Source organism: Quercus robur, chromosome 5, assembly GCF_932294415.1.
Source record: "Quercus robur chromosome 5, dhQueRobu3.1, whole genome shotgun sequence".
NCBI lineage: Eukaryota > Viridiplantae > Streptophyta > Magnoliopsida > Fagales > Fagaceae > Quercus > Quercus robur.
In genome coordinates, this window is record NC_065538.1 from 51,493,377 (window position 1) to 51,515,743 (window position 22,367).

At 36.5% G+C, this 22,367-nt stretch overlaps 1 protein-coding gene across 1 annotated transcript; it reads right to left on the reverse strand.

Annotated features, from left to right (window-relative positions):
* Positions 1 to 8,823: 8,823 nt before the first annotated feature.
* LOC126726279 (uncharacterized) lies at positions 8,824 to 11,051 on the reverse strand. The gene is made up of 4 exons (XM_050431506.1): positions 10,957 to 11,051; positions 9,902 to 10,293; positions 9,703 to 9,780; positions 8,824 to 9,590 (listed from the first exon to the last, which is right to left on the reverse strand). Exons 2-4 carry the CDS (start codon positions 10,040 to 10,042, stop codon positions 8,976 to 8,978), a joined length of 834 nt encoding a protein of 277 aa, XP_050287463.1. The 5' UTR covers positions 10,043 to 10,293; positions 10,957 to 11,051; the 3' UTR covers positions 8,824 to 8,975.
* Positions 11,052 to 22,367: the final 11,316 nt, after the last annotated feature.

The following is a 22,367-nucleotide window of genomic DNA, read 5'->3' on the forward strand; positions in this document are numbered from 1 at the left end:
CATGGCGTCGTTCCCCGAACCTTTGCTGGATGGGCTCTCATACTTCCGTACAGGGCGTGGTTCCTTTTCGTAAGAAAAGGTTTCACTTGGGGGGGTCCTTGACCTTTGTCTGTAACTCACGTCCTCCGCGTTAGAAGACTCGCCTGAGTCAGAGGGAGATCGTCTTCGCTGCACACGTCGTAACTTCCTTTTTAGGTCATCTATCTCTCGCTGCATGGCCTGGTGACTATTTCGCCTCTGAGACACGTGACTTCCTATCTGAGTGTGACTCTGGCTCGTCCGGATAGTATGCACACTTCCCTCGCGATTCCCCCTGCCGCCCGAGTTGGTTGGGTTATTTTGCCTCTGGGACTCGACGGGTTGTGTCCGTTGGGAGTTAGCTTGGTGAGGATCCTCCTGGTGCGGATCTAGTTCTGCCATGCTCGACCGTTGCACTAGCTGATGCCTTAGTTCTTCCCACAGACGGCGCCAATTGTGGTTGCACGATTTCCCTAGCCCAACTTCTATTGATCAGGCCTTGGCTCAAAGCGCAACCCACAATAAATATTTGTAGAGGATGGGTCAAAGAACTTGGCCTCAGTGAACCTATTCGGTCTGATACATGGACAGTATTGCTTGCAGAAAAAATAACGACACAAGAATGGATCTCTCCTGTATGATTCTATTTCTTCCGTTCTCAATACAGTTTTTCCGTCCTCTTCTTTGTGGGACTCCACTACATTATATAGTTCTCCTCCTCTCATCTCAACCTTACACCTGTTGATCATCTAAGCATCTACTTGAGCATCTGTCACATCAGCTGCCCTCATCACTCCCTTTGTGAGTTGCAGAGGTCAAGGTGGTACTGTTCAGGGGTCTTTTCCTCATTAATGCGGCCAAGAGGGTGGTTGGGGCGCAATTAATGTGGTGGTAGCTTTCCATGAGATATTTTGGATTTTATTCATTTTATATGTTAGGAAGATGAACCGAAATGGCTGGGGAGAGTTCTTCGTCTGGGCTTTGTGATGTCCGAGGAGGAATTACTCCTCGGACAGGTTTCCTTGGCGTTATTGGGATTGAGTAATGCTTCATATGTGGTTTCCCTTCGGACAGGACGCTCCTCGGACGGGCCTGAATTTGGAATAGCCCATTATTTTTGGGCTGGGCCCCACAAATATTATTCTTTAATCTTTCTTTATTATTTCTTTCTAACCGATACTTTTTTTCAGTTCCATTTTCCTGGGCTTTCCAACAGTTTTTTTTTTCCTCAGCCTCCCTTAACCTCTAGCATCGGTTCATCACACAGAACCACACACACAGACCCATCAACAGAGCCACACACACACAAAAACCATCAAACCAGAGCCAACAACGGCCACCACACCCACCACCCAAGCCACCGATCAGAAACCCACGTCACCGATTTGAAACCTAGCCGATTTGAAACCCACCGGAGCAAACCCATTAAAAAAAATCATCACTGGAGCCACCATCGGAGCTACCGATGATCAACCCAACCAATCCACCCACCGATCAACAGATCCACCATTTCAAACCCACCATCAACCTATCCCAGCCCACCGATCCAAACCCAGCTCGCTGATCCACAATAAGAGATGAGAGAGAGGCCGTGTGAAGCTTCGCCGATCCACGACCAACAACCCACTTCAGCCACAACCCAACCACGACCAACGACCCAAACACCGGACCCAACCACGACCCACAACCCCTTTAAGCACCGGTCACAGCCAAAAAAAAAAAAAAACCACAACCACCATAGTGACCCACGCCAAAAACTACAACCACCACTAACCCACGTTGTCACCCACGACCCACAACCCAACCACGACCCAAACACCGGACCCACAACCCAACCACGACCCAAGCACCGGATCCAACCACGACCAATGACCCAAACACCGGACCCAACCACGACCCACAACCCCTTTAAGCACCAGTCACAGCCAAAAACCACAACCACCACTGACCCACGCCGTCACCCACGACCCAAACACCGGACCCACAACCCAAACACCAAACCCAACAGAGAAGGAAGAGAGAGAAGAGATGGCGTTTGGCTCTGTAGAGAGGAGAGAGCAGAGATGGAGAAACAGAGAAGGAAGAGAGAGAAAAGAACTGAAGTTGGAGAGAGAAATCGGGGGTGGAATAAAAATATATATATATATTTAGCATACTGCTACAGTACAATTCTAAGTTTAGAATTGTACTGTAGCACTATTGCAAAAAAATTTGCAATAGTGGGGTTTACAATTGTTTGATGCAAGTGTTTTTGAGCCATGAAATGCCAAAAATGCTTTAAATATGGCATTAGCATTCTTCAATGCTAATGCTCTTCCATCTCTAAAAGCATATAATTCATTGATCTTCTACAGCCGAACGTATAACTATGCCAACCGCTGAAACTGTGTTTTTTCACTTTTATTTCACTACTGGACATATATTATTCCATTTTATCTCATCGCTGAACATGAATTATTATACTATTTTAACTTACCGCCAGTGGTAGAGTCAGGATTTTAGTTGAGAGGAGGCAAAATTAAAATAGTATTAAAAGGATACTAAGGGTGTGTTTGTTTCGGCAGTAAATGAAATCCAGAAAATATTTTACACCACAGGGCGTGTTTGGATTGGCTGGAAAATTCAGTCAAACGGAAAATGATTTCCGTTAACCATAAAATACCGAGCTGTAACCCATAAATCATTTTACACTTTTATTTTACCTTCAAACCATTTCCACTCTCCTCAGAAAATTTCTCTCCTCACTCACTCTCATCACTCACGCCAAGCCCAAGCCGAAGGACGGAGAGAGCTATCGTCAGTGAAGCCCAAATCAAGTCGCCGACCCACAGCCTCGCTGGTCTAATCGTGCCACTCAAACCCATCACCAATCTGATTGCGCCACCTCTGCTCCTCCATTTTGATCAAATCCATCTCCGATGAACCCAGCTAAACCCACTCCGATTTCACCACATTCTAGTCCCCGACCCACGGCCCCGCTGGTCTGATTGCGCTGCTTAAACCCATTGCCGATCTAATCGCGCCGCCTCAGCTCCTCCATTTTGATCAAACCCATCTTCGATGAACCCAACTAAACCCACCCCAATTTCACCACATGCCAGTCCCCGACCCACGACCCCGCTGGTCTGATCGCGCCGCTCAAACCTATCGCCGATCTGATCACACCGCCTCAGCTCCTCCTTCGTGCTCAAACCCATCTCTGATGAACCCAGCTAAACCCACAATTGGTCTTGTGACTTTTGATTTTGATTGTGTTAAATATTTTTATTTTAATTTTTGGTTGTGTTAAGTGTATATTTTGAAATTTTTTGTAATAAAATTTGTTTGGATGCTGAGAAAATGGTTGAGAAAATGTGAAAAATTTGTAGGAAAATAGCATTTTTAGAATGTTACCAAACACCAGAAATTGATTTTCAAACTATTTTCTATTGTAGAACCAAACACTCGGATTTCATTTTCTTTATGAGAATTCACTTTCCCCTGCATTCATTTTACACTCGAAATTTGATTTACATTGAACCAAACACAGCCTAAGTATTTTTTTCCTAATAATTATGTGTTATGTATGAGGACTACTAATTGAATTACCATGAAAAAAAAAAGTGATAAGCAAGATTTTAACAATACTTTTACAACAAATTATAAGTGGTATTATTAGTTCAAATTTCAACCCACCATTGAAATTAATTTTTTACTCACCAATAACAACCAATTACTTAAGATTTGTTGTGAAGTGTTGTTAAAATGTTGTGGACATAGAATTTCTCAAAGTTAAAACAACTATAAATTCTAAATTCTACTGTAAAAAAACTCACAAACTAATGTGACAAGAATGTATGATACTTAAACAATATAATAAATAAAAGCCTGTTTAGTTGTGTTGTTTAAACAACACAACATGTATATTCACAACACTTAAACAACATTACTATAACAACATTATCAAACGAACCCTAAATGTTTGAATGAATTTTTTTATGATTGATAATATGTCAATTTGTAAAATTTGTAGTATTCATAGCATTACTTCACATTAAAAGTATTGTGAATAATAAACTGAAAATAATGATCAAGAAAAAGAGGAACAATGAAATGGGTGTTGACATATGTGATGAGATAAAACTAATAAGAATAGTAAATTTGATGAAAAAGTGATATGATTTGGTATGTGGGAGAAGTTTTTTTTTCTTACTTTCTTGGTGTTGGTGTTAAGGGTTTGTACATATATTAAAGTGAGAGCCTTTTTTTTGTCTGGGTAAAATACCAAAAAATAGTCCATAATATACTTACTTCAAGAATTTTTTTTCAAGGAGCCGGGGGCAACTCTCCACACCCCCCCCCCCCCCCCCCCCTCCCGGGGCGCCCGGGGGCTCTGCACTGCTGGGCATATATTATTCTGTTTTCATTTCAATGTAAGGTCTACTATTATTTTGCTCTTACTTTATTGTTCATACTTTCTATCTTAGATATTTTAGGGCTTTGCTTTTTTTTTTTTTTTTTTTTTTTCCTCTTCTAACAGTGCCTTAAAAGTCATTAATTATCTTTGGACCCATATCGAGTTTCTAGCTTGACTCCCCAAAACAAACCCGAATCTAATAACATCAATTATTTTTCAATTGACATATGATCACGCACTAAAAAAAAAAGGCCTATCAAAGAATGTTTTATCCACAAATATGGCATGTTGAGAAACTCTTATTTACATTTTTGTTTATTGTTTTGGATTTTTGAAGGAGGGAGGCGGGTATTATGAACTGACTACAGAAAGCCCGTCAATTTATTGGAATTTCATGGGGCAATATTAATAACGTAATGGCCCTCTTCGTTTACCTTTATTATGGTGATGTAAGTGATTTTGAACAGTCAGTCCAATGTCACAATATCGATGGGGAGGAGGCCATCCATGAGAGGTCTGGCACATTTGGTAATATGATTATGGCTTGGAACTCTTCAAATCAATATAATTAAATCTGATAGGGTCATGTATAACAAATTTTTTTTTTTTGGGTACGCTTTAAGTGTGTGTATATACATAAATTGATTAACTTATGTGTTTATTATTTTGCTTATTCTCTGATCGGCATGATTAGTACTCAGCCAAAAAAAGAAAAGAAAAAAGGGCATGCCTATTGTGGTGGGCCTTTCTGAGATTGTGGGTTGGGCTACCTCCTGGGTAGGAGAGTTAGAACCGGTCCGATTGCAACTCACCTCAGACCAGCTTGGACGCAAACTAAAACCCCTTTGTTGAAACTTTAGTTACATGCCCATAACAAATGAGACTGTTACAAGAAAGTTATGACAGACAAGTATAATATAATAACAATAAAGGAAAAGAACAACACAACAATAGAAATGTATTATAAATAAAATAGCAACGATGAAAAAGAGATAACACCGATACTTAATCAATAAAATCAAAGAGGAAATGGTCAGTTTGTCGTGCTTAGTTGCATTACGGAGGTAAGACCAAGAAGAGAACCACTTCCTCAATATGGATAACCTCACAAGAAGATCATGTTGTAGAAATTATCCACTTTGAGAGAATGGATCTAAATGGCATATGCCCAAAAATCTTTAATTCTTAATAGAAGATAGGCTTTTAGAGGGAGAAAAGGGATTAGCCTATTGGTGCATACTTGCCATCCTACTCTCTTTATATTTCTTTCTAACTCTCTTTCTTTTCTAAGTTTTGCTATTCTGTTTATCACTCTATTCTTTCTTTTTACTTCCGTGTTCTCTCGGACTGGCTTGTGCGCAAACTAAAGCTCATTTGTTGAAACTTTGGTTACATGTCCATGACAGATGATACTGTTACAAGAAAGCTATGGCAGACAAATATAATATAACAATAATAAAGGAAATGCGCTTACTATTAGATTACTTTGCTCATTAGCTACAGGATTTGCTTCCAAGCTTCTTGAGTGTCGCATCTCCAACTTTCTTTTCAATGCTCCTAAGAGAGCTTTAGTTACTTCTTTTACATCCAGTGCTTAGTCTTGTGCTACACAATGTCTTCCATTTCAAAACGTTTGTTGCATGAAACTCTAGCTTGCTGAACATTAAGACCCATCTCATCAAAGGCCTCCAAGATTCTAACTAGCTAGTCCATCTTCTCCTTTCTCACAGTTCACCTCTACTAGAAATCCCTCCCTTAGCTTCTGCACTTCTACATCCTGTTCATTACACGCACAATAGTTTGATATATAATCTTGTTTTGAGCAAGTTATGTGTCACAGAGAGAGAGAGACCTCAGGCACCTGCATATTCTTGATCATTAAATTTAGGTATTCTCTTTTAGTAGCCATTATGTTCAAGTACTCTCTTTCGATAGCCTCCAGCTTGAGTATTAGCTTGTAAATGTATAAAATAGCAGCCGTGTTGATGAAGCTCCCTTTAACCTTAGTGCTCAAACGAGAAAATGGTTAGTATGTGTGCTCGAAGAGTTTGTGAAAGAAAGAGTTGCAGTTTTAAAAGATGTAAATCGTTCTGTGCAATATTATACCTTTTTCAGGGCAATAATGGAAATGCAGAGAACGTAATCTCTAGTTGCACATTAGAGATTTGGAGCAGTTGGTTTGGGCTCGAAGGATATGAATCTTTCTGCGCATAGCTATCCTCTTTTGCAGCTTGGAAGCCATATCTCTCTCTCTCTCACTCTCTCTCTCTCTCTCTCTCTCTCTCTCTCTCTCATGTTTAAAGCAGAGGTTGATTATTGTGTCCTGGCTTTTATAGTGTGCAAAGAGAGGATATTGATGAAGTATATTTGTCTTTTCTGAAATTGGAACTGGAAGTCATCTATATATAACATGTGGAAAAGTTTGTTACGTTACAAAAATATGTAGCTAGTACATGGGTATATATTTATTATGTATCTAACAAGTGAATTTGTAAAACATAAAATAGAAAAAGAGAGGAGAGGAAAAATGTCATATTTTGCATTTAGACCCATTTTATTCTCAAAGTTTCATTCTCATGCATAAACACCATTAACCAAAAATGGTTAGCGCAAAGGGGAGGAGAATATGTTAGCTTGATGGGAATCTAATGGTTAAATGAAAGTGAACCATAGATACAAACCTCATAAAAATAATGTCATTTTGAAAGGAAATATTTATGAGTAAACTTGTGCAAAAAGAGACATTTTTATCTTCATTTTGAAAGGATGAGTGTTTTCCTTTACAAAACTTCATGACTTTTGGGAAGGTTTGTCTTTAAAACAAGGGTTGAACTTGGAAAAAGGGTTTTCATAAAAAGGAGCTGCTCTTACCCTTTTTTTTTTTTTTTTTTGGGAAAAAGGGTTTTGGGGAGAATGTACGAAGAAACAACAATTTTGAGAAGGAAGAGTTTTGAAAAAGAAGAAGGAAAAAAAAAAAAAAAAAAACTTTAAAGTTCAAAAACCATTTTGAAAGATTGTTTTTAGGAAAGAGGATTCTCATACCTTTTAGAAATAGCATACCCAAGATTAAAATCTAGATTAATTAGAAAAAAAGGGTTTCCATGTTTTTTATAAAAAGAAAGATTTGAGAGATAAAAACCCATGGTTTCTGTTCATCTTTTAAAGAAAGTCTAAATTTTGTGTTTTGAAATAATAATAAAAAGGAGGGGTTTTCACGAAGACAATGTTTAAGATTTAAAACGGTTCATAAAGAGGTTTTAAAATCAAAGCAAAAACAAACTCATTTTAGGAAAAGAAAATTTGGACCCCATATTAAGATCAAAATTATTTAAGAAAAAAGGAGCTTAGTTTTAAGAAAATGATTTTCATGATTTTTTTTTTTTTAATGAAGAAAAAAGAGGGTTTTAAGGTAAAAATCCATGATTTTAAGCTGTGGAGTTCAAACTTTGCAAAAGGAGTTTTGAAGAAAGGGTTTTGAAAGGGTTTTATGAACTTAAGAGAAACTTTCTTTGAATAGTATTATGTGCTACTAATTGTTTGCTACTAAATTATGTGCTACTTTACCCACAAAAAAAAAAAAAAAAAAAAAAAATTATGTGCTAGTTTTTTTTTTTTTTTTTTTTTTTTTTTAGTTTTAAAGAAGTCCAAATCATCTATCTCACTTTTTCTACTCCACTATGTGCTCGTTTGGATTCAATGTTTTCCGCTGAATCCTAGGCTGCGTTTTCTGATTTTTTTTTTTTTTTCCCAGCCGCACTATTTGACCAAGTCAACCATGAATAGTGTACTCGTGCACTGTTCACGAACCCACAAATTCCACTTTTCGGCAACTTTTTTATTAAAAATAGATCCCACGACACTATTCACACATTTAAAAATTATTTTGCTACAGTGTTTTCAGTTTCAGTTTTCAGTTTTAGCAAAAATAAGTCCAATCCAAACGGACCCTATATACTTCACAAATAAAAACATATCACATGTCCATCTATTTAGGTAATTGAAATAATAGAAGACATAAATTTAATATTTAATAAAATAGATGAACATGTGACATATTTTTATTTATGGAGTATATAATGGAGCAAAAAGAGTAGGACAGAAGATTTGAACTCGTTTTAGAGAGATGTAATGATTTTGTATATATAAAAAGCAGAGATTTTGTCATGAGATAGTCTAACATTTTGCCAAGTAATGCATTCCTTGTAATATTCTTTTATTTTTAATTAAAATTTTAAAGTTTATTTTCAATACTCATATCTTCATAACACATTCCACATTCCACATTATATCTTGCTGTTACAATTAGACAGGTAATGAACAACAATTAAATTACGGAGTATTAAACAAACGGCTCAATTACTATATATAGTAATGTTAAAAAGGATTGAACAAACCACTCGAAGTTTTTTTTTTTTGGAAAGCAAACCACTCGAAGTTTTACGTACAAATCATTACACAGTGGATCACATTATAAGTTACACGGTGGATCACAAAAGGAAAATACTAGTTATATAAGAAATTACATAATTTCTTTCAAGCAACAAATATTACATCCTTATCTTCAAGCCACGTCTTCTTCCGTATCTGCAGGCGCACTCGACTTGGTTTCCAACATAAAGAACGAAGCCATCGTAACGGAAAACAAGGAGAGAAAGAAACAGGTCCAGAGACCGCGCACCGATATCTTCTTCATGTCCACAGCCTCACTCAACAAAATATTAGAAACCCAGTTCAGGATTCCTATGACACCAATACCCGATCCCTTCAATTTTTCAGGGAACAACTCAAACGCATACACAATGGGCAGGTTTGCAATCAATGCTGTAAAAGTAACTATATAAATTAGAAACAGTGCTTTCCCCCAGTTTGAACCCGGCTTTGGGGATGTTAGGGCCAAGAGCCCCAATATAATGATGATGATTGTCATTGAACTTAGAGTCAATAGCCTTCTTTTAAGGAAGTGTATCATGAACAAACTGAATATTGAAGCCAGCAATGCAGCGGTCATCAACACTTCGGTTTTCATGTAAATTTGAGCTTGTGACACTAACATTGGATACCCGGTGGAGATATAGCAACATTGAACCAAGAGCGAGGGCAGAATTGAGTTTCTAAAAATTTTTTTGTTAAAAAATTCAGCAAGCTGTTCTTTAAATGTTATGTCTGCTTCGTTCTCCTGTAAATTAAAAAAACAAAAAAAAAAAGTCACAGTTTCTGTTATGACTAAGAATTATAAGAACACTTTTTTTTTTTTTTAAGTGATCACATACACTTGTATTTTTACTAACCTTATGGGCTAATAATACAAACGTGGCCTGTAAAATAGCTAGCACAGCCTCAATAACGAAAAAATTCTTCCATTTGAGCTGCATTAAATTAGTATGAGATATTTATTTAAGAACATATCTAAAGGGAAAAGTTTATTGATATTCTAACTCCAAGGACATTGGTATAAGAAAACTTCTAAAACAAACAACATTTACTTACCACGTCGAAGAGGGATATTAGGAACGCCGTATATAGTCCAATCTGAAGGGTTACTCCCCCCACCGAGAGAATCCATGGTTGGTGTTTTTTGGAGAAATTTTCTGTAACAGCCATTGGGCCACTGAGGCAAACGATGCCCATCCCTATCCCCAGAAGGCCCCTTCCAACTGACAAAGAGGCCGTATTCTTCGCAAGAAAGAGGAATGCGGATCCACATACGATGGCTGCATCTCCAGTTATAAACAAAATTTTTTTTTTCTTTATGTGTAGCAAGAAAAATGCCAGCGATCCAATCGAAGCTCCTATGTTAAAACCTTGTTTTAGGTATGCGTTGATTTCATTTTGTTTCTTCTTTAGATCAGACAGGTGCAGGTAACCCTCACTTATGCATCCTACCAAAAAAAAAAAAAAGTCAAACAGACAGACAAACAAACATACATATGTTAATGTTGATTAACAATTTAAACAATTTAAATTAATTAAAACAAGAACTATATAAACTCTAACCAGAGTCTAAGCCAAACATCACCCAGGATAAAGAAAAGCAAAATAAGATGCATATGTTTTCAACAATGATTGAAATCTTCATTTTTTTTTTTTTTTTTAATATGGTAACCAAATCAATAAATTCTTTTGATGAACTTTATATAGGCTCATATACAATATATATATATATATATATATGAAGTACTGCTAAAAAAAAACAAAACAAACAACTCAATATATATTAACCTTTCGAAAAGAACAAACAAACAATTTTCGAAGAAAAAATGAACAAGATAACCCATTGGTGACCGTAGGAGAACAGATTTTCTTAATTTCTTATCTAACAAGCTTAACCGGTTAACCCCACCACTGACTGAAACCACACATTAAATGCTCCCTTAGAATACAACCATTAAAAATACAGACAAAAACGATTTCTTTTAACCATTTCTGGTATTAGTTACATGGAGAAGTTTATAAAAATTTTATTTATCAATTTTGAAAAGGAGTGGATTGAATTTTTACTACGATTAACAAAATACCAGAAATGGTTAAAAGAAAAGACAGACCATATATTTTGGTGGCGATGGACGGACCATTAAAAGGCAAATAAGTTCCACATCCTTAACTTCTCTCTGATAGTGGAAGAGTTTTTTTTTTTTTTTTTTTTGAGAATCATAGTGGAAGAGATTTGAGAGAAAATTAAGAATTAGAGTTTAATTTAAGCATTAAATAAAAGGTGGGGAAATTGGAAAGAATGAATACCGCTGGTAGGTGTTCGGATAGGAGTGAGATTCGGTGCAGGATGGCTATTCTCTCGAGTTTTGACCTTATCAGCTTTTAGACTTTTTCATTACGAAATCCACGTGGCCACGTCATGGTTCGAGGTTGTACTGTAGTCTAGATAGTTCTAGGGGCGATTTTGGCCCATTAGCATTGATTTTTAAAATATTTAGGCCCGAAACACTGTTTGGGAAATATATAGCAATATACCACTTTTTTAGGTACTCGAGCTTGCCAAGCTCGAGTACCATGTTTTTTTAATCCACTATCGCCCCATATTCAAGGAGCCCTATAGTGGCGTTTTTAAGCCCTATAGTGACGTTTTCGGGCCCTATAGCGGCGTTTTTAAGCCCCCATACCAGGTTAAGGAGCCCTATAGTGACGTTTTCGGGCCCTATAGCGGCGTTTTCCTGCAAAATTTTTTTTATAAGTCCCCATAACAGGTTCAAGGGGCCCTATAGTGGCGTTTTTAATCCCTATAGTGACGTTTTCGAGCCCTATAGCGGCGTTTTCCTGCAAAATTTTTTTTATAAGTCCCCATAACAGGTTCAATGGGCCCTATAGTGGCGTTTTTAATCCCTATAGTGACGTTTTTGGGCCCTATAGCGGCGTTTTCCTGCAAATTTTTTTATAAGTCCCCATAACAGGTTCAAGGGGCCCTATAGTGGCGTTTTTTGGCCCGAAAACGTCACTATAGGGCTTAAAAACGCCACTATAGGGCTCCTTGAATATGGGGCGATAGTGGATTAAAAAAACATGGTACTCGAGCTTGGCAAGCTCGAGTACCTAAAAAAGTGGTATATTGCTATATATTTCCCAAACAGTGTTTCGGGCCTAAATATTTTAAAAATCAATGCTAATGGGCCAAAATCGCCTAGTTCTAGGTCCGTTAATGGGCCAGGTCGGGCTAAGAGGTGCTTGGGCCCTTTTGGGCCTGATCTCTAAAAGTTTAAAGAGAAAATTTGTATAACTATATTATTATTATTATTATTATTATTATTATTATTATCATCTATTTATCTGTATATATTAAGAGAATTTAGAAATTTAGTTATGACTTCCTAAAATTTCAAAAAACTCCTAATTTATTTGTATATATTAATAGGATTCAGAAACTTAGTTATGACTCCATAAAATGTCAAAAAGCTCCTAATTTAATTAGATAATCCTTATTCATAAAAAATAAAAAAATAAGATTAAAATTGTAATTCAACAAAATTCAAGAGTAAAAATCTACTAGATAAATTTTTTTTTTCCCTAAAAATTAGTACACTCTTTTTATATAAATATATCTCGTACACATTTGATACATTTACCCCTAAAAATTAGTATACACTAAACTTAACTGTTTACTCATTTTCAAAATCCTAAATTTTAGCTTCTTATAAATCTCTTTCCATGTAACCTCACTAATAATAATAAAAATTCAAAAATTATGACATTAAACTAAAAAAATAAAAAAAAAATAAAAAAGAGCCTCATCTCATCGCAAGCGCTCCGCGCATGTAATGAGGCCTATTATTATTATTATTATTATTATTATTGTTGTTGTTGTTGTTGTAAAGACTAGATTTGAGTTCCCAACCCACTATGTGGATGGACTTAGGCCCAAAAAGCCTAGAAACAATGAATTTGTAGAGAGTGGGTAAGAAAATTGGGCTTTAGTTAATCAAACGGACACTGAGAAGGATTCAGACAATAAGAGAATGAAAAAGAAAAAAGGGTTGTGTTGGAAAAATCGTTCTCGGCAAAGTCCAAGGAGGTCTATTCTTTTATATTACCCACAAGTCCGATTACAAGTTTGATTCTAGAATGCTCCTTTTTTCCTCTCTTTTTCTTCCCCTTTTTCTCGATCCCTTAATCTTGTTTCCTCCTTCTTCTTTTATACTCTCCCTCCTTTTCATCTCCACCTTCCACCTGTATGCTAGATGGTTAAGGCTGATACTTGTCTCATCAGTACTTCCCACAGGTCCTCATGTAGTAGCTATAAGGTTTAAATACACTATTCAGTATCACTTCTACATTAATGCGGTCAGGGAGTTAGCTGCAGTGTATTTAATACGGAGGTAGCAACTTTCTCCCTAGATATTTTGGGGCTCATCCTTATCTTATATCTCTGCAATGCTTGTCCGCCCCAACTGAATTTCAGGGGTTGTCATCCTTGCTGTCAAACCATCTTCCAAGACCTCAGCCAAGTCCAGCCGAGGAAGTTTTCATCCTTGGCACACTCTCCGAAGCTATTATGATCAAACCCCACCTTTTATTTATCAACGCAATCTCCTCTGACGAAGACTTCTCCTCCTCAGGTAAACCCTTGTTCTCGGCTTGGGTCACAGGCCCAATATATGGATAAATAATGAACTTCTAGGCCCAAGGGCCCTACAATTATTATTATTATTATTATTATTATTATTATTATTATAATAAGGTTTGAAGAGAAAATTGCAAAGAAAATCCACATAGAATTGATATTGAATTAATTTTATATTATGATAGATCAATGTCAAGTATAACTTTTATAGGAGATGATAAGTATTTTTTTTTATAAATATTTTTTTGGTGTGTTTATAGCAAATTAGACAATTTTTATACATTGATTTGAGTTTAGAAATTATATTATTATATTTTAAAGTTGATCATTCTGTATACCTTATAAATTTAACATATGAATATGTAATTCCCCCTCAAATAAAATATCATGGCTACGGCTTGATGAAAAGGAATACAAGATAGAGCTTAACTTGATTTCAAGGATTGAGATCAGGTGCAATTCCTATGAATGGTTGAATTTGATAGTTGCAAAAAAAAACTTTCAATCTCAACCATTGAGTCAAAAAATTTAAGAAAAAAATTAAAAAAAGTAAAAAGTAAAAGTTAAAAAGGTGAAAAGTGTAAAAAATTTGTAAGGGATTTGGGTGAATTGCACCCAGTGCAATACCCTAGATATTACACCGGATCCTAATCATGATTTCAAACACTAAGTTTGAAACTTAGAGGGCTCAAGTACATTAAGCTTGTGGGTTTGGAGGGGTAATATACTTTTATATGTACCGTAACTATCTTATTTAGTGGAGATTTCTTACAATGTCATTGGTGCAAAGAATTTTCACCTTGGGCTTTGGATTTTTCTCTTCCTAAACACTTTTTAGTGTTTAGCTTTGGTTTACATACTTTTCCCTTATTTCCATATTGCATTTTATTTGTTAGAGCACTAGCATTGGGTGGTGTAAACACCCCCCCAGTTGCTATTTTACAACCCACTCCATCTGGGTTTGTAAACTTAAAAAAATTTGCACCTTATGAAAATTTGCACCTTAGAGCACTAGCATTGGGGGTGTAAACACCCCGCAGTTGTTATTTTACAACCCAATCCATCCAAAACCCACTCCATCCGAATTTGTAAACTTAAAAAATTTGCTTCTTATTGTTCATAGGTTGTAAAAAGAAAATATTATTTTAATGTTATGGTTGTATGTGAAGAGAAAAAGTGAGTGGGAAGAAAAGGAGGGAATAATACTTTTTATAATTTTATTAGGTAGTAGTTTATATTATTTTATTGGGTTATATGTAAAAATAAAAACTGGGATGTAGAGTGAGTTGTAAAATGGGTTGGTAAAATAAATAAAGTCGTGTTTAAAGATGCAAAATAAGTTTTTTCTACTTAGAGCACTAGCACCAAATTGCTATTTTAGCAACCCACACCTTGAAATTGGGCTTTATCCGAGTGTGGGTTGCCAAAAATTTTTGGCAACTTTGAACAGTATGATTGTATATATACAACCACACTGTAGCTTGATAGTAAAAAAAAAAAAATTATTATCACTTTTCTCTTTTTTATTCCCTTTTTCTCTCTCTTCATGTTTAAACTTCTCAACTCACAATCTCAAAATTGCTTCTTTCCTTTTCCAAGGTAATTTGTAGGCTAGCACAATTGTGGGAAACAATATAATAAGTAAGCCCGATTTTGAAACAAAGTTGTAAACTAGCATCTCGAGTTTGAAAAGCTTGAGTTCGTCGACAAGAATCATGACTTTCAAACTCGAGTTATACTGCTGGCGTGGAACAATTCAGCCATGTGGAACTCAAGTTGGAGAGACTCGAGTTCCATAGGATCATATTTGAAGAAGCAGAAGGAGAAAAGGAGAAGAAGAAGAGGAAAAGAAGATCCGCATCAAAAGAAGAGGAAGAAGACGACTTGGAGAAGAAAACCGGATCTGAAGAAGAAGATCTAGAGATGGAGAATGGAAAACGCCGGATCTATAGAATGCCAAAGAAGAAGAAGATCTGGAGAATGCCGGATCTGTAGAATGCCGAAGAAGAAGAAGATCTGGAGATGGAGAATGGAAAACGCTGAAGAAGAAAAAAGATGCTACTGTGTAAGAACTCAAGTCTTAAAGACTCAAGTTCCAGGTGGATATTTTGCCCACATCAGCGTACCATCCCTTGCAAATCGAGTGTCAGAAACTTAAGTTCTACATTAAACTCGAGTTTAAAAGTCTCAAGATGCTAGTTTGTTAAATAGTTTTGCAAACTTGACAACTAATTAAAATGTTTAAAAAATAATGTTAAATGCAAAAAAAAAATTCCTCCTCTTCCCTCTGCCTCCTCTCTAGCCTCCTTTACCCTCCTTTTCTCTTGCCTCTATCTGCCTCCCTCACTTCTCCTCCCACCGCCTTTGTCAACCTCTTTTCTCTCTTGGTTCTCTCTGCCTCCCTCACCCTCCCCTCTATCATGCAGGCTTCTCTCAACAAATCTGACCTCCAGACCGAACCACCACCAGATCAGACCAAGAGATCGACGACCTTCCGATGAGATCAGGGGTGTGGTCAATCTGTGGTTGTGATGGTGCTTTGTGGTTGTGGTTTTGGCGGTAGGGCTAGGTTTTTAGGAGGTTAAACAATGAGTTTTTATTGGTCTAATTGATTATGTTGGCTGGCTTGGTTCAATCCATTGCTCAGTGTTGGATCAATGTTATGGGCTTCGAGTTGCTGGGGGTTCTTGGTTTTGTTTGCAGCGGTGTGGCGGTGACAGCAGCTAGTAGTTTGGGCTTTGGGTTTGAGTTTTAGTTTGAATCGGCAATTTGGTGGTGAGTGGTGTGTGTGGGTTACTTGATGGTGTGGGTTGCTTGTCGATTTGGGTGTGGATTTGGTAAGTGGTACTGGAGGTGGGTGGTGGAGGTTTTTTTTTTCTAGGTATTGATGTTTATGGTGGATGGTGATGGCAGTGGTGGGTAGCGGTTCTGATTTGAGTTTTGTTTTTATTTTTGGGTTTGTGGGTATGGATATGTGATTTTGGTGGTTGTTAATGATGGTGGCGGTGGTGGTGGTGGTGGTGGGTAGATGAAGTGGTGTCAATTTTTTTTGGGTAATTTTGGTGTTGACAAATTGGGATTGTGGCTGAGTTTTGGTGGAAGGTGGTTGTGTGGGTTTTATGGAGAAAGAGAAAAAGAGGAAGAGATGAAAGAGAAGAGAAAGAAACATTTTATATTATTTGATGGTGTAGTTTATATTATTTTAATGAGTAGCATATAAAAATAGAAATTGGGATGTTGGGTGAGTTGTAAAATGTTTTGAAGATGTAAAATAGATGATGCTTAACAAACCCGGATGCTAGTTCTCTTATTATTGCTTAATTCTTGTTATGTGGAAATTGGCTAGTCACTTATATATGACTAAATTGCTAGTTTAGGGTTTAGGGTTTAGGGTTCTAAATATTTGCTAGGATTGTATTAATATTTTTCAGATTGTGTAAAATATGGGTTTTAGAGCATTCGCATCAGTCCATCTAAAGTTTTCCGTCTATTTTAGCATAAGAACCCACTTTTTCTATTTTATATAGACACTTTACAAAAACACTCATGTTAGTTTATCCATTATACACACTTTTATTTAAATAATATTTTTCCTCACTTTTTTTATTATTTTCCACCTACCTCTACCTAACACTCTTTCTCCCTTTTTTTCTTTGAACACAAACTCCCTTTCTTCTTCTTTTCCTTCTCTATTTTACCTAAATGTGCCTCTCTTTCTTCTCCTTCTTCTTCTTCTTCTTCTTCTTCTTCTTCTTCTTTTTCTTCTTCTTTTGCAATTTGGGTTTTATTATAGATGATGATTTTGGGTTTGCAATTTGGAATTGATTATGGGTAGTGATTTTGGCAGGGAAAGCTGTAGTGGGCCTTTTTTGGTTAAAGTAGGCTAGGCTGCCTTCTGCGGTTCTGGGCCTAAGTATTCTGAGTAAGGGAGTTGAGATCGATTCAACTACAACTCAATTTGGTTCGACTTGTACGCAAACTATGTCTCGTCTGCCAGGAGCACACTTACAGTAGGCAGAACTATTTCAGATGGGTTACGGCAGACAAATATGATAATAACAAGATAAAATAAAGTACTTTAACATCTTTATTAAGGTAAATAGATAATCTCTACTTAAGGAAAGATAATCACAATTTAACAACAATTATTTTATAAGAAAAGTAAGGAAAACAAGTGTGTAGTATATGAGTTGATTGAAAGAGGAAATAAATCAAATTAGATCTGATCTGCAGGACCAAAACTAGAGAGGGAAGAACGCCTCTTCTCAAAGTGAATAATCTCTCAGGGAGATCCTGCCGTGGAAATTAATCACTTTGAAGGAATCAGACCTAAATGGTTGGTACACAAGAAGACTCTTTGTTTTTGATAGAGAGCAGGGTTTTAAAAAGGAGAGAAAGAATCAACCTATTGGTGCATGCCTGTCGTTCTAACTCTTTATCTTTTTCTTTCCTTCTCTTCTAATATTTCCCTTTCTTATATTTTTTTTCTTTCTATTTCTTTTTCTTAATACTTGTTTTCTATTTCCTAGTTTTCAAATTTCTAATACTGTGGTGGTTGTCCTCCCCCTTTCCTATACACGGCAATGGCCTCTTTATAGTGTCTGCCGTGACCGGATTTTACTATTTTAGCCCTTAACCACTTTTGTCTGGTCTGTGTGTACCTGCCGACCACCACTAGTCCGTCTGTGTGCCACTCCTCATAGCTAGACAAAAGAAAACTATTTTGTTTGTTTGTCTGCCGTGGCACCCTTTCCTGCTATGGTATGGGTGTCTTCTCTCTCCCTATCCCTCATGGCATGCACCTAGTAGTTCTAGCTCAGTTTTGCTCCTTTGGGTGGTATGTCATCCCAGCAGGACACTTCCCCCAAAAGAACTCTAGCAGGAACCTCAAAATAGGTTTTTCCTCTTTCCGCACCACTAAACCATGCCCTTTTACCTCTAACTCATGACCTCATCGTGTCCTGTATTGGCTGGGTACAGGCTGGTGAGGTCTGGGCCTTATGCGTGCCTCTCTTCCATGTATGTCCAAAATCTGTCTGCGTTTGCCGTGCATGCGTTTGCCGTGGTTGGCCTGCACAGTTTGCTATCCGGTTTTTACTATTTCCTGGTTTCCCTTTCCTTTATGGCTTGCCCTATTCTGGGGCTAGGCCTTGCTTAACGGTGGGCTTTACTTTTCTTCAACCCACCCTTTTTCCTGCTACCATCTCCTGCCATACCATTCTATCATTCTTGCTGCGAAATTGTTTTGCCTCAATCTGGCTGGGCCTCTTTGGGCCTGCCGTTTATTCTTCTCCCAATGGCCCAGTACGGCCACAATTTTCATCTAAAAGATAATGATAAGGACTAAATTGACACGATACTAAAAACATTAGGAACCAAATTGACACAGTTGAAAGGTTGAAGGACCAAATTGAAATGTGAAGTAAACGATAAGGACAAAATACATAGTTCACTCTTAAGATTTTTATCAATTTAGAAATTATAGGAGAAGAAAAATTATATATTTTTAAAAAAATCTATAAAAAAAATTACAATTTGGTGAAGTCACTTGGTGCAACCACGATTTCTAAGACCAACTAATTATATAGTATATCATATCATATCATATACAATATAATAAAATATTGGTTTAGAAACCGTGGTTGCACAAAGTGACTATACCAAATTACAAAAAATTCATTAAGTTTTTTTTTTTAGTTGGTTGGTCATACAACCACTATACTTAAGGGAGAACTAATATATCCCTCCCTCTCTCTCCCCTCCCTCCCCACACCCCCCCCCCCCCCCCACCCCCCCCAAAAAAAAAAAAAAAAAATTGTTGATGAAGATAAAAATTTGACATGTAGAGGAAAAAGTTTGATACATATGATAGAAAATTGGATTTTTTTTTTCTTTTAAAAATTTTAAATGTCCCATAAAAGAAAAGTTTAAACAATAGAAATTTTTTTTGAGAGTTTCACAATAGAATTAGATTCTCATATAGTAGGTTTCAATTAGCTTAACTAGCAAAGTCTCTGATAGTTGTATAAAAGATCTGGGGTTCAATCCCCGTCTACACCAAAAACTGATTAGTGTCTTGATCTGATGATAAAGAACTATTATAAGGAGCGGATGCCATAGGTTGAAACTCTCTAAAAAAAAAAAAAGATTCCCACATAAATTGGTGAGTTTGACTACCATGTGTAATGGTATGTGGCATATGGTGATATATATAGTGTAATATTTAATTTTTTGTTGTTATCTAAAATTTTTTGCAATTTAGACAAGCCATGTTTGTGATTAGTTTGACTTTCGGGTGGCAGTTGCTTGTCCAATCTGCTTGTGGGATTTGGTTTGATGCATCAACTACTGCTTCACTCTGGGACTATATCTCATCAGGAAACTACTCTTTGACAACATCACTTACCACACCATGTCATATATATTCTGAGTGTCACCATACCCTGCATCAAGAACCAATTCCCATCTTCTTATAACACATTGAGCTCGCATGCATTTGGTTCGGTCCCTTGCATCTATGCTCATGCTTTGGCTCCTGGAGCACCTCATGCACCTACTACTGGCCTGAGTTCTGCACCTTAGCTGGGCAGATGAATTCTACCCTTAGAGAGACTGCTTCATTTGGACAGATCTCTACCCCATCCTTCGGTTAATTGAGCACATTTAATGTCGTCAATTGAAAACGTAGATTATCTGATTAATGTACAGATTTTGTTCACAAGCACAACATTACTGCATTATCCAAGCAATGTTGGCTACTTGGCTTGTTTTGGCCAGACAAATTAATGTTAGTCCTGAAACTCAAAGAAGCTCTATTATTAGATGTTACATGTCTTACAATGCTGTTTTTTACTTTTTATTTACATAATGCTAATCCTCATCTGCTCTTTAGATATCTTGTCCTTCAGTTTTAGTTTTTGCGTTTTTGGTTTTAATATTTGACTGAAGGCTGTGTCCTTTTATCTTTGCAGCCCTGTTTTTGCACTTTTCTTCTGCCTGTAAGCAGTATTGCGCGTGCACCACAGGAAACTTGAGCTCCATTAATTTTTATTCTACTTTTTGTTGTATTTATTGTCCTCTAGAAGCTATTTACTATGGCTTTTATTTCATGCTTTTTTTAATAAAATTTTCGCAGTGTCAAACATCATTGGAGGCGTGGGAATTGTTCTTGCTCAGGCTGCCCCATTAATCAACTACATAATTGATTACCATCTTTCAAGGATAACTCTTTTTTTTTTTTTTTTTAGTGATGTTGATTTAGGAAGAGGATAAGAATTTGGTTCACATGTGCTCTTGTCAATACATCCTTGGACAAGTTTATAATCAATTCCATTGTTTGAAAGATTTAACTTCAGCAAATTGATTTTACAGCTTGTACTATTCTTTCTTTAGAATAAATTGATAGTGGAGGAGGAGGAGGAGGACTTCTAAGTTGCATAGACTTGAGTACAGGTACAGGTACGGGGGTATGGCAATTCTTGAAAAATTAGGGTATGACATGTCTAGGGTATGATTATTAATTAATTACTTAATATTTATTTTTATGTATAATTTAAATATTTTTAGACATAATTTATGTTTATTTTAGGTTTAAAAATTATGTAACAACAAAAAAAAAAAAATGCTTGAAAACATATCTAAAATTAAATATTTATGTGATGTCAAAGAGTTTTGGAGTAATTTTCTAATTATTTATGTGCTCATGGGGTTTATTATTATTATTATTAGTTAAGAAATTCTAATTTTGGGTTTGGGAATTTTATATAGTAGAATTATTTTTGGGTTAGGCTGGTGGTATATTTTTGTTGTGGGCTTGGCTTGAGTTGGGTTAAATTTCAATCTGGGCTTTATTGTGATAGGTTGGGTTGCTGGCTCATGTCTATTCGGGCTTGGTTGTTTGGGTTTAAAGGTAAATGGAACTGGACCAATCTTTTCTGATCTAGAACATTCTCTCCATTCTCTCTCTCTCTCTCTCTCTCTCTCCCGCTTGCTCTGTACATGGCAGAAAGCTCAATCGCTTTCCCTCTCTCAATCTCGCCCTCTCTCTCTCTTGATTGATCTTCGTTGGTCGACGATATACGACGATCTACGGCGGAATGGCTTTGCAATTGAAGCTATAGTTGATAATGTGTGGTCGCATTTCAGTCAAATTTGGCCATTTTTTGGACGTGTATCTTTCTAAGGTAAAAGTAGCTGATTTGCATCTAGTTCAATTGGGAATGGTCAGAACAGTTAGCCAATGAAAATATTACCACATCTTTTTTTCTTGACAACTTCATTTTAAATGCTTAAACCATGGCCATGATGTGTGGTCGCTCTCTTCTTCTCTCTCATTAGAAACTTTCAGTTCATTCATAATTTTAATCTGATTAGAATAAATTGATAGCCGAGTCCACATATCTAACAAAACCTCTTTAATTATAAGCACTAAGCAGTTTACCTATCCTATGCTATCTATCCTGCTAAGGTGGCTCTTTGAGTTGAGGTGAAATGATTTTGCATGGCCATGGCCTATATATATATATTTCCCTGGTTGAACTTGGTCCATACAAATTTACTACTAATGAGTAATGATTACTATTATTTTTTTTTTTTTTTTTTTTTTTGTGTCCGGAATCTAGATAATATATTTAATTTTCTGTCTTTGTTTGTGGTCTTTTAATATATCAATTTTCAGAAAGAATCTCTTATCAAAAAAAAAAGGAATCACAAGTTCTTTCTAATATGGGCTGGCCTATTAATTCTTTGGTGGGCTTGATTGGGCTCCAACATCAAATCCCTTCCCTTGCTGAATAGCCAGCCCATCATCACTTTGTCATAGAATTGAATTAAAATCACAGAGTTGAACTGCCGTAACGTTTACTCTCAAAGGAAAAAAAATCAGAG

What these genes read in the sequence shown, in the direction of transcription:
- LOC126726279 (XM_050431506.1), bottom strand. Translation starts at nt 10,042, where the DNA reads ATGGGCATCGTTTGCCTCAGTGGCCCAATGGCTGTTACAGAAAATTTC. An exon ending in TAATATCCCTCTTCGACGTG is followed by an intron (nt 9,781 to 9,901) that starts GTAAGTAAATGT and finishes AATTTAATGCAG; the next exon opens with CTCAAATGGAAGAATTTTTT. An exon ending in TTGTATTATTAGCCCATAAG is followed by an intron (nt 9,591 to 9,702) that starts GTTAGTAAAAAT and finishes TTTAATTTACAG; the next exon opens with GAGAACGAAGCAGACATAAC.